This window comes from Pteropus alecto, unplaced genomic scaffold (genome assembly GCF_000325575.1).
Source record: "Pteropus alecto unplaced genomic scaffold, ASM32557v1 scaffold53, whole genome shotgun sequence".
Classification (NCBI taxonomy): domain Eukaryota; kingdom Metazoa; phylum Chordata; class Mammalia; order Chiroptera; family Pteropodidae; genus Pteropus; species Pteropus alecto.
The window spans coordinates 146,655-159,078 of record NW_006434366.1 but is presented as its reverse complement, the minus strand read 5'-3'; the positions used below and the strand labels follow the sequence as shown (position 1 = coordinate 159,078).

Here is a 12,424-nt window from a genome sequence, read left to right as displayed (position 1 = left end):
CAGGTGAGGACACCGAGACACAGAGTCGCCAGTAAGTGTCAGAGTCAAGATGGGAACTCAGGCCTCTCTGACTCCTGACCCCTGAGCAGGGCTGGCCCTGGGGCTGCTGTGCTCCTTAAGGAGACAGCCTGAGCAGTTCGGCCTGGCAGTCTGTCTAAGGAGTGCTTCCAGGTGAAGGCACTTGCAGAGCCACGTGGGCAAAGGTGGGGCACTGACAGGTCTCCACCTCTGTCTGTCTATCTGTGTACGGTGGGTTCACCTGGCCCAGGCCCTGAAGATGATGAAAGGGAAGCTTCCTGAGGCTGCTGAGGTGAGGCCACATTGAAAGCTGAGCTGGGTCCCATGAGGCTGACAGTTCTGCTGCCTTGGTGTCTGTCCTAGCGGGCCGGGGTCTGGGAGGGTTGTGTCCAGAGCTTCCTCGCCTCCAGCCTCGGCAGCTTCTCTGGTTGGCACACTGACCTAGTGGCACATGGGATAGCGGTGGTGGGGTATCAGGGGACTGCCCTTGTGGGCATGGGCCTGGGTCTCTGGTCGCAACTCTTCGTGGGTTTGGAGATGCCTCTCTCCCTGCTTCTGCCCATAATCTTTGAGCACCAACTCTTGTGCCAGACCCCAGGACCCCGAATGGCTCAGACACTGCAGGGCTGCTTTCGCTCCAAGAGATGAGTCATGGGGGCAGACTCATCATTGAGATGACCGAGATTGGGGAGACAGGGCACCAGGTGAGCATGGAGGTGCCTTGGAGGAGGGACTCATGGAAGAAGCAGTTTTTGAGCTGGGTCTTGTACGATGAAGAGAAATGCCCTGCACCCACCGCCCCTCCCCACCGCTGCCCCCCCGGGAGGGAAGACAGTGGTGCTGTGTGAGCACGAATGCTGAGAGACTATTAGACTCTTGGGTGACAGGCAGGGAGTGGAATCCCCCGCTGGGTTTTGGCTCTGCCCTGCCTGCCACACGAACTCCCCAGCAGTGTCTAGCCAGGGGCATGCTAAGTGTGCATCAGGATAAGGGCTGGCAAGATCCCTCTGTGTCTGCTAGAGCCCAGACAGGTCTGGGGAATGAGGACATGCCAGCAGTGGCTTGAGACCAGCGTCTGGGTACGCTCAGGAAGCTGTCTGATATGAGGAGGCCCGGAAAGTGCCTCTGATGCCAGTCTCGTGTCCTGAGGCTGAGGACCCCGTACGTCGGGGTGGGCACAGCGGGAGGGGTCCCGGCCCTTGTCTAACATCGCTCCTTGCCTTTCAGTTTGCATGACCAACTGCCCGACACTCATCGTCATGGTGGGCTTGCCTGCCAGGGGCAAGACCTACATCTCTAAGAAGTTGACTCGCTACCTGAACTGGATTGGTGTGCCCACGCGAGGTGAGACTTGGCCTCGGCTTTCCAAGGGGGCATAGGGGCTGTGGTGGTCCGGGGGAGAAGAGGGAGAGCTAGGCTGCAGCAGGGCCCGGGGCGGGTCGAGGTCGGGAGTCGGGGAACGTTGCTGTTGTGCGAAGGCTGAGCCTCTCCTTTCCCCCAGAATTCAACGTCGGCCAGTATCGCCGGGACATGGTCAAGACGTACAAATCTTTTGAGTTTTTCCTTCCAGACAACGAAGAGGGCCTGAAAATCAGGAAGTGAGTGTGTATGTGTGTGTGTGTTTACAGAGAAGGCCCTGGGCCCCTGGAGCCCAGTCGCTGGCAATAACTGAGCTGCTCCTGCGCCCCGGCCTCGCCCTGTCCCAAAGGGCTGTGACACTGGGCTGTGACGGGGCTGCTCTCTTGACCTCTCAGGTGTAGGGTTGGGGATGGGATGGGTTTGGGGACAAGATGAGATGGTGTGTGGCCTTTTGGTGTCTGGCCCTGCCCTGCCTGGTGTTAATGAGCCCTTGATAAGTATATCCTGTGGGAAGGGAGGACAGGGCTTCGGGGAGATGTCTGAGGCTTAGCCAAGGCAGGTCAGGCTGGCTGCAGAGGCCCAGCCCTCCACGGGGATGGCCTCTGGCAGGGAGGGGAGCCCAAGCAGTCAGGGGTACAGGCCCCAGGGATGCGGCAGAGTGGGAGTAGGACCACCTCCTGGTACCTCACAAAGCCAGAAGGATCAGGCCTGGAACTGGGGCCTTTCTTCCCTTGCCCCCGCATAAGTCCCCTTCTGTGTATTTGAAGGATGGTTAGCATGTGCTTGGCATGTTCTTGGTATATGTGGAGTAGGCCTTAGCTTTGCTTTGAAGTGCTGGTCACTAGTTCACACTCCTGCTATTATTCATGGAGTGACAACTTTCAGTGAGATGAGAATTTGGAAATGATACCCACCCCACCCCACCCACGGCTTGAACTTCGAACTGAGTGCTTTCTCCGGAGAAACTGAGCACCAACTGGTAGTCTGATGAGCTATGCTAGGCTCCTCTTGGCAGGTATCATCTGAGGGATCAAGAAGCTTCCTTGCTCTTGCTCTGGGCCCAGCCATCCTGATAGGACATTGATCAGAGGTTGGCCCAGCTCTAGTAACTTCCCCAAGTCAAGCACAGCCCTAGGCCAGAAGCCGCCTGGGTCAGGCCACTAGGCGGCCAGCGCCCCATCTCGCCACTAGGTGGCAGGAGAGCCCCACTGTGGGTCTTGGCTCTTCAGCTCGCCTTTGCTGTTGGGTCAGTGGGGCTGGACCAGGCTGCTTCACCAAGAAGGAAAGAGAGTCTGACATTCAGGACTCTATGGCTGAATCGTGAGTGAAACTCAAGGCTGGGCTGTCTGGTGATGTCAGCTCGGACGAAACGGAAGGGACTGATATTGGAACTCCTACTGTGTGCTACGTGTGTGATGCCCATTGTCACCCTCCCCCCAATTGTATAGATGAGGAGACTGAGAGACTCAGACTTGAATCTAAGCCCATATACCACTAAAAACTCTTCTATCCATCATTCCAGAATTACCCAATAGTAAGTCAAAGGTCACGTCAAATGCAGATTCTACAACAGCCTCAAGCTGTGGGCACTCACTAGCTTGTCTGATCTTCCCTGTAGTGGGTGATGGTGCCTCGCTCTCCCAGATGCTGAGGCTAAGGTCAGAAAGTGACAGTATCGTCTGGAATCACTCAGGGTTTGAATTTGAAGCCAGGCCTGTCTGAATCCAACGCGTTCGTGTGGAGAACGTGAAAGCTGGCATTCCCAGAGCCCACCAGTCATGCTGCTCATTGAAGGTAGTAGTGTTGGAATTAATTTAAATTGGGGAACCCAGACTCAGAGTTTGGGAAGCCAGTCCAGGGTCATCCAGCTGGAGCAGAGGCCCCAGCAGTAGACACTGGGGGCGGCTCACGTGTGCCTCTCCGCAGGCACATCTTCTGGCTGTTGCTAGAAACCTTCCCTCATGTATTCAAAGCCTGGTTCTGGCCACTGGGCCACCTGGCCATTTCCCATTCACCAGTCCAAAATGCCCCACAGAGAACTGGCAAAATAAGAGTCGGACTTTTTAAAAATGGGAAGAGAAGGCTGCATTTTCCAGCGGCCTGTGTACTCACACGCTGTCGAGGTCCCTAGAGGTGCACGGTATTGAGATCTGTCCCTGGTACTAGGCACAGTGGAAGCTCTAGTAAAAAGCAAGTCAGTCATGTATGCACGACTGTACACCGTCACACGTGTACACCGTCAGGCACATTCATACTTGTGCAACAGTCTCATACCATGCACACCCCTTCCATAGGTATGCATGAGATCACACACACATACATACCCATGTGCACGCAGTTACACTGTATGTGTGAGATGTGAGTGTACACACACGTGGACGCATACACATGTAAATACTCAGACTCGTGCACATGTAGTCATTCGCGATCATACAGCACACACAAGGGCAAGTATACACACCCTTGCACATCTCTTGGCACATGTATGGGCATATACACACTTGTGCTCACCCTATGTGCTCACGTGGGTATATGCTTAAATGCACGCCAAGCACTCTCATACATGTGCACATACCACACGAGGGTGTGTGTACACACCCCATGTGTACATGGGTGTTCACACATGAGCACATCCTGTGTGCACATGTTTGAGCATGTACACCCCAAACCCTAAACTCATGCGCATGGTGCATGCACACATAGCCGTGCACACACATGCGCTCACTCAAATGCCTGTGCTTTTACAGTCACCCCACGCGAGGGCTTGGGGACACTGAAACCCACTAATTCTCCAGTTCTCTCGCACCAACTGAATATGTCCAACAAATCACTTCCGTTCTGACACTGCCTTCCTGAGGTGAGCGTCGGTCCCCACAGGGTAAGGGTTCAGCCCTCTAGACTGCCTTTACTTGAAGCACCAGTCGCAAGTCCTTGGGGCGGGGAGCCACCTGTACTTCTGACTGATCTACTGTCAATCAAGGGTTCCCACAGCTGTTACCAAAGCCCAGTAATTAAGTTCGTCTGCCTGCATGCTCTGGCCAAAATACTCACGAGCAGGGTTTTGCAGTAAAGAAAGGAATTTGTTTATTAGAATTGGCCAATCAGGAGACGGAAGGGCTCAGGACCTACAAGACAAGACTTGCCAATGGTGTGTAGGTTACAGATCATATAAGGCAAAATCACAAGACGCCGTTGGTTAGGGGTTCTGGGTCATGTTTGGAGCTGTTTAGCCAGAGGTGACGTAAGGATAATAAGTCATTTCTTCCAAGGACGACTCTTAAGTAAGCTCCCAGCTCCCAGTCCCAGACGGTAGCCAAGGGGTCCTCCAGGCTTCCAGGCTTAGGACTTCAGAGCTGAAACAGAACTCAGATTATGATGTTACCTTTAGCCTGCTCAAGGCTTAAACCCTGTCACCATTCGTCAAACTGGGCTGTTGTCTTCCGCCACCTCAGGGGTCTAGGATCGTCCTGGTGAGAGGCTAAGGCCAGACCAATGAAGTGTGCTGAGAAAGAGAAGGGGAAAAAATTGCTGGAATGCCTCACTGAGCTTGGGAACATCATTTATGTTCACGGGTTTATTATAAAGGATGTAACTCAGGAACGGCCAAATGGACGTGATGCCCAGGCAGGGCAGGGCCAGGTCATCCTCCCCGCATCTCCCTGTGTTCGCCAACCCGGAAGCTCTCCAACTCCCTTTGTTCAAGAGCTCCACAGAGCTCACTGCATCTCCAGCCCACCCCGCCTTCTGGAAGGCTGAAAGTTCCAACCTTTTAATCACTTGGTCTTTGGACCAGTCCCACCAGGAGGCTATCCAGGAGCCCTATCCTGAGTCACCTCATTAGCATAAACTCAGTGTGAGCGAAAGGGGCTCCTTATGAATAATAAGATACTCCTCTCACTCCAGAAATCCCAAGGGTTTTAGGAGTTCTGTGCCAGGAACCTGGGGCAAAGACCGAATACATTGGTTGTACCACACACACACTCGTGGCATACACAGTTACACTCAACACGTGCATACTCACAGACTTGCATACACATATGTGGGCACAGCACACACACACACACACACACACACACACACACACACACCCGCATGTGGATGCATGCACGTGTGCACCCATTCACATCCGCACCCCTGCACACACTGGCTCCCAGGCTCTTCCCCTAGCATTTCCCCTGGGGCCCTGAGATCTCTCCCAGGTGCTCGGGCCTCAGTCAGAGCAGCCCCCAGAGGTGATCTCAGCCCAGAACATGGGACTCTAAATGCGAGCGGCAGGAAATGGCTCTGGCAATGCCTGTTTCCTGGACTCAGAATTCAGGTCTTTTGGCCAAAGAAGAAAGCACTTTGAGGTTTTCATCGAAGGAGCCACTAGGGCACCGAAGGGTCACAGGGAGGCAGAGGAGCTCCTTCCAGTGATCTAAGCTCAGCTCTGCTACCGACTTCCCGATGACCCCATCCTTGGGCACGCTGACCTGGTGACGGTCCCCACAGCACCGTCCTTTGATGCACTGGGGGTTCACACACAAGATCTGAAGATCAAACATGGGAGATCGAACTTTACTCCTACATTGAAAAGGTGAAGGCTGTAGATAAAAAGTCAAAGTGATTTCTATATCTCTGGACCTTACAGGAGAAATGGATGATAGTAGAAAGGTCCTGCTACTTGCCAATCCATTTTCTAGCAGCCAATGAAAAGGCAGAGACGTTTTGAATGCAGTGTAGTCGGTGGTCAGTCATGGTGAGGATTTTGCCTCCCAGAGGGTCTCTGGACATGGGTGCAAGAGGCAGAGATATAGCACCCTCTTCCAGAAGGGATGGTTTGGGGAATTTTCTCATCCAGGAAAGAAAATTGAATATTAAGCTTAATATTGCCTGGGGGGCCAGTGATAGTGTCTCTCCTCTGCCCACCACCAGCCCTGACACACACACAAGGCAATGTCTGGTTTTAAAAGTGCTTATTATGATAACCAGGGAAAAGGCATGACAATTAGAAGTCATGAATATGGCAAAATGGCCGCTTGGATTTGTACATAAGACAAAATGGGAAAATTCAGAAAGGTGATATTTCAAAATTATTCCCAGTGGCCAGGGACACATAGCCTTCTACTCTTAAGGAGCAGAGTTAGCAAAACGGTGAAAATCATCTCAAGAAAAGAGAAACCTTGAAAAGAAAGAAGTGGCCCCAGGGGCTGTCCCTCTCCTATCTGGGGTACGACGTGGCCCTGACTCAGCTGCCCTCCTGCAGCCAGGGTCGGATGCTGGCTGACCCTGTGTTTTCTCCCCTGAAGGCAGTGTGCCCTGGCAGCCCTCCGTGATGTCCGGCGCTTCCTTAGTGAGGAGGGGGGACATGTGGCGGTGAGTGTGATACCCTGGTGACACCTGGGAGTGACATGTGGGAGCCCACACACATCTATCCCTTTGCTTACCAGGCCTCTGGAGGGGAATGCAAGGGGTGTGTGGCCCAGAGGCACCTGGGTGCCAGCCCCAGGAGGAAGTCGCAGGTGCTATGCAGGAGGAAGCCAGAGGCTGGATGTAGGCTAGGAGTTTCTTCCAGGCCTTGTCGTTGCCTTTGACCTGTCAGGACTTCCCTTGGAATTCTCACATTTTTGGCCACCTTAGAGGTTAGAGGGATCGAGTTACCAAAGTCTTTAGCAAATGCGATTTCTCCTGGTATAGAGAGAATCCTGCCCAACATTATTGGCTGTTCCAGGAACCAGCTGAATCCTGGGTAAGGAAAGTCTACCTGTGTGTTAGGCCCTCAACTCAGGTGGAAGGTTGGGACAAGCAAGGCCGAGCAAGGATGTCTGTGGGAAAGGACACTGCCCCACCCCTATGCAATCAAACAGAGCAACTTTTGTCCTACCTGTTTCCTCTTGGGGGGCGTGCCTCCTGGACTGCCCTGTGCCCTAGCTCCATCTGGATCAGAGCCCTCTAGGTCTGTGGCACGGCTGTCACCTGGGAATTCCCTTCTCTTCCTTCCTGACTTGAATGCCCTGCTTTTAGATCTGGTGTCTTCCTTTTCTGTGGTTTACTGACTCTTTTTATTGGAGCACATCCTCTAATAGCTTCCTGAGAAAGGGACTTGGGAAGTAGATTTCATGAGATCTTGCATGTCTAGAAATGTCTCTTTTTATTTTTATATTCTCTGGTTGGGTATAGAATTCTAGGCGGGAAGTACTTTCCCCTTTGAATTTCCACAACATCGCTCCCTTGTATTATGGCTTCTAGCATGCCTGTGGAAAAGTCGAGTGTCATTCTGATTTGCTGATCTTCCTGAAAGTTTTGTCTCTTGGAGGGAGCTGGGGGCTTCTCACGGCCCCTCCTCAGGGGAGGCCCGTGGGGTCTTCAGGGTGATGTATCTTGTGGTACGTCGTCTCTTCAGCACCATTCTGGGGCCGGGAACCCTTTCTATCAGGAATCTCTGTCCAGCAAGTCAGCGAAATTGTCGGACGCCATTACTTGTGTAAACCTGCCACTTTCTGACAACCGATTCCTCCCTTCACTCCCCTTTTCACAGCTGCTTTTCCCAGAACGCCTCGTGGCTGCATGCTAGGGTCGATCCCTAATTTTATCTTTTTTTCCCCTTATTTTCTCTCTCTGCCTTTTTTGTCCGCCTTCCAGAGAGATTTTCTCAACAGTATCTTACAAGTATTTGATTGAATTTTAAAAAATTTTTCTGTGCTCACATTTTAATTTCTACATCTTAAATACTTTGTTCTCTGACATTCCAGCCTTTTGAACTCTGCTCTTAGTTCGTGGTTCCTCGAGCGTTCTGTCTCTCTCCTTAGATGATGATCTGTTTTTTGACGTTTCCTTCTGTTCATGCCCGTCTCCATTTTCTTGAAGTTCTTTTTATTCTGTGTTAGTCTCCGTGTTTTGTGTTAGCAGTTTTGCTAGAGCGTCCAGTGAATCCCGGTTGAATGCCCTTTTGAAAACGTGCTCTGCAAGCTGCTGGGACCTGCAGGTGAGCAGGCTGCCCGCGAAGGCACCTGCACCAGCGCCAGGCACACAGAGCCGGCTGGACGGGGTGGGGACGGTGCCTGGGGCTCCACCAGCTCTTGGTTGCTCGGCGGCCAGTCTTCCCATTTCCTCCACACCCTGGTCCCTTTCGTCAGAGATGCCTGTGGCCCTGGTCCTGACCGTGCTGGTGCTGCATGAGCAGGTGCGCTCTGGTTGGCGAGGGCTCCTGTTTGTTTTCCTCCATTTCCGAGTCAGTCACCACGTATCTATCTATCTTACGCATTTTGTTGACATCTCCCGTTTCTCTCCCGTCTTCTCCTGTTCTCTTTATCTTTCTGTTCCCATTCTGGGGTCTCAGGATGGAGTGGAAGTAAACGTGGGTTCACTGCTCCAGGTTTAACTGGTTTCCCTGGAAGACCTGTTCATCAAAAATGGATTGAGTGCCTGCTGTATAGAGAGCAATGCTGAGTGCATTCCTCAGTGCCGAGGGTTTGGCGCCGGGCTGGGAGCAAGGCACCTACTCCTTTGGCTTCCTTGGGGCGTGCTCCCCAAGAAAGGGGAGGAACAACTAAGCCCTCGCAGGTCTAAAGGAGACTGGCCGGGTGGGTGGCCTGGGCAGCAGCTGGTCTCGGTGAGAAATCCTGTCCTTGTACTGTGGCGGTCGGTGGCCTCCTACCTTCTCCAGGGCCAGAGGCCAAGTTAACTCCAGTTTGGTCCTAGGTTTTTGATGCAACGAATACCACCCGGGAACGGAGAGGGACCATCTTTCATTTTGGGGAACAGAACGGCTACAAGGTGAGACCTGGTTGGCTCCCCTCCTCGGCTGGGTCGTGGCACGTTTCGACCCTGTGGGGCCCCTTTCGTGGCCTCTGATGCGGGCAGGGCATTGGACAGGCGGGCCACCACGTTGACTTGGGATGAGAGGGGCTGCATTTTTCTTTTCCACCTGTAGTCTTCTTTCTGGGGAGGCCAGGGTCTCGGGAGAGTCCTGGATAGGGCGGCACCTGCTTTGGTTCCGTGCTTCTAGACCCTGCCCCCACCCCCAAAAGAAGGGCCTGGGGGCCCCGGCTGCTCAGCTTGGCCCTCAGTGGACCAGGGCTCCGTGGAGCTAGGCCCAGAGCCCTGAACGTGTCTCTGGTCCCTTCCCTCCGGCCCACCCCGGTCCTCGCCGCAGACCTTTTTCGTTGAATCCATCTGCGTGGATCCTGAGGTCATAGCCGCTAACATCGTGGTGAGTGGTACATCTGACCTTATTGGGACAGTAGTACAATGAAGGTGGCATGGGACAGTGAGGTCCCTCTCCAGCCCTTTGGCCGATGCCTGGGCTGACCTTAATTCGGTCTCCTGAACCTTGGGGCGGGGCGTGGGAGGCAGTGGAATGCTGGGTCAGGTGAGCCTGCACCCCTGAGAACCTCTCCTGTGGGGCTGTGTCGCTGGGGGCTCATTCCTGCTTTTTTTTCTCTCAGAATCCCCTGGACAATGCGAGAGGAGCTTCAGCCCCTGGGTAGGGGAGCGGGGGGGAGGGTGGTGTTTATATTTGAAAGAGAAAGAATCTTGACCCCTCTCCCCTACCCCCTGTTTATCCCAGGAGTGTACATCTGATTTTGGGGAGATAGTTTGGGTGGGGAGGGTCTCCAGGTCCCTCTCCCCTCTGGCCTCACCTCCCCCTGTCCCACAGGGCAAGGGACTCCAACCTCAGGGTGCCATTAACACTCTCTTAGCACCACTGTGGGAACTTGGACCAGGGACCAGCCCCCTGGGCCGTCGCCCCCCTCCCCAGCCTCGGCCTGGCCTCCCGCCCAGCCACCCCCTCCCCGCCCAGCATTCTCCTTGGTCTCTGGCCCTGCCTGGCCTCCAGCCTTGACGCGTCCTTGCTCTGTGCATGGCTCCGGCAGCAAGTGAAACTGGGCAGCCCAGACTATGTCAACCGCGACAGTGACGAGGCCACCGAGGACTTCATGAAGCGCATCGAGTGCTATGAGAACTCGTACGAGTCTCTGGATGAGGACCTGGACAGGTGAGCGAGGGAGCCCGTGTCCTGCAGCTCTGGTGGGGGTGGGGGCCCCACCTGGCTGCCATCTTGGGGCTTCCCATGGTGGTGGCCGAGGGGCCACCCCAACAGGCAGAGGTGGTTGGACCTTCTTTGTTTCTTTCCTTGGGGCAGAAGTCATGGGCCTGAGGTGACTCGCAGGAGCTGTTGCCTTATCTGGAGTGCTGAGAGTCAGAATTTTCTATTATTCCGTCATAAGATCAAGCCTGATTTACGTACAGGGGGTCCTCCCACAGGCATTTGCAAACATGACGTGCTCTTTAAAAGCACAGTCTGTTTTGAGAAGGGGACAGTGGTGCCAATGAGTGGTGGGCGGGGAGGATTCTTTAAGCCCACAAGGGGACGTTCAGTTGGGGCTCTCAGAGCAGCCGTCAGCAAACTTGTTCTCCAAAGGGTCGGGTAGTAAATATTTTAGGCTTTGGGGCATACAGTCAGCTCTGCCATTGCAGTGCAGAGGGAACTTAGACCACAAGTAGATAACCGGGCGGACCGTGTTTACCTAGACAGGCCGTGGGCTGAATTTGACTTACTGGCCATAGTTTGCCAAGTCCTATCTTAACATAAGTGGGGGCAGTGGTTAAGTAACAGCGTGAGCCCTTGGTAAAGTATTACACAGTCAGTATAAACCATGCTAAAGAGATGTGGGAAGGTATATGTCATGCATTGAGTGAAAAGGCTGGGATATGTCTTTGTGCTTGGGTCATTTATAATTACATAAGAATATGTAACACCCAGGAATCAAGCGGCACAAACGGAGCGGGTGGAGGGGTGGTTTCCGGGGTCTGGGCTTCTGGACTGGCCGTGAGCCCGGCCGGGCCCTGCAGCCAGCCCGAGCCGGTTGGAACTACACGGCACTCGCCGCCTGGGCCTTTCTGTGGTTTTTGGTGTCTCCCTTGGTCTCCCCGGCACAGCATTTCTCGTCATGATTCTGTCGTGTAACCGTAGGAGAGGGGCTGATCTGGACCAGCGCCTGTCGGATTTGCCAGTAAACGTTGCTGATGTCTTTATCGGTGGTGTCTGCGTAACACCCCTAAACCTAAACTGAGGTCCCATGGCCCAGACAGTGAGAACTCAGATGAGAACATCTGTGGGGCTCTGGGCTGAACCCAAGCACAGTGCTTGAGAAACCACACCTTTGCCTCCCGCCGCCCCCACTCCCTCTGCAAACATAAGCAAATAAGTGTGCTCTGCACGCTGCGACGTGTCACAGGTCCAAAGCAGGGACAGTGGCTGAGCTGGGTTTATCGGCTGCTGCCACCAGCACCATCCTCCCATGCTTCTTGTCTCACCCGCCCGCTGCCCAGTGTGGGGCAGGGCTGCTCGGCACACATTGATGCCCCAGGCCGGGTTCTAGGGGAGAGTTCCTTGGCGGAAGGAAAAGCAGCTGACTGGAAGGGGTGGAGGGGAGGACCGTTTGCCAGCTACTCCCAGCTCAATCCTGCCCGGAAAAAATGGCTCTTGTCCATCTTATAGATAGTGTGTTGAGAGGTCAGAGGTAGACGGGAGGGGCCTGGGGGACACGGAGCAGCGGCTGACATCACAGAGTGACCTGACTGACCCCTCGCTTTAGATGTCGCCTTTTGGGAGTACGATAAGTGTTGAGTACCTCCCACGGGGTTCGTCTGTCTGTCGCCTGTGTCACGTCGCTCCTCCCTCGTGCCCATCACGTGCACAGCAGCTGACCGACAGTCCCGTGCGTTGCGACGTCGAGCCTGGTGGGCAGAGATGCAAGCAAGGCTCTTCGGCCAGTTCCTGTGGCTGGCGGGTTGTGCCCTCGATGGCCCTGGGTTCACTCACAGGCCTCTCTCTGCCTTCCGTCTGAAAAGGGATCTGTCCTACATCAAGATCATGGACGTGGGACAGAGCTATGTGGTGAACCGCGTCGCTGACCACATCCAGAGTCGCATCGTTTATTACCTCATGAACATCCATGTCACTCCCCGCTCCATCTACCTCTGCCGGCACGGTGAGAGTGAGCTCAACCTCAAGGGCCGGATCGGAGGGGACCCAGGACTGTCTCCCCGGGGCACGGAGGGC

General features: G+C 54.3%; 1 protein-coding gene across 1 annotated transcript in view; it reads left to right on the top strand.

Moving 5' to 3' along the window:
- Positions 1-12,424, top strand: part of PFKFB4 (6-phosphofructo-2-kinase/fructose-2,6-biphosphatase 4) — a 33,624-nt gene that overhangs the window by 3,704 nt on the left and 17,496 nt on the right. The window contains exons 2-8 of the mRNA XM_015587159.2: positions 1,246-1,362; positions 1,520-1,616; positions 6,666-6,732; positions 9,058-9,132; positions 9,512-9,568; positions 10,233-10,354; positions 12,214-12,422. Coding sequence (XP_015442645.1) covers positions 1,246-1,362; positions 1,520-1,616; positions 6,666-6,732; positions 9,058-9,132; positions 9,512-9,568; positions 10,233-10,354; positions 12,214-12,422 — 744 coding nt within the window. The remainder of the gene's footprint in view (positions 1-1,245; positions 1,363-1,519; positions 1,617-6,665; positions 6,733-9,057; positions 9,133-9,511; positions 9,569-10,232; positions 10,355-12,213; positions 12,423-12,424) is intronic.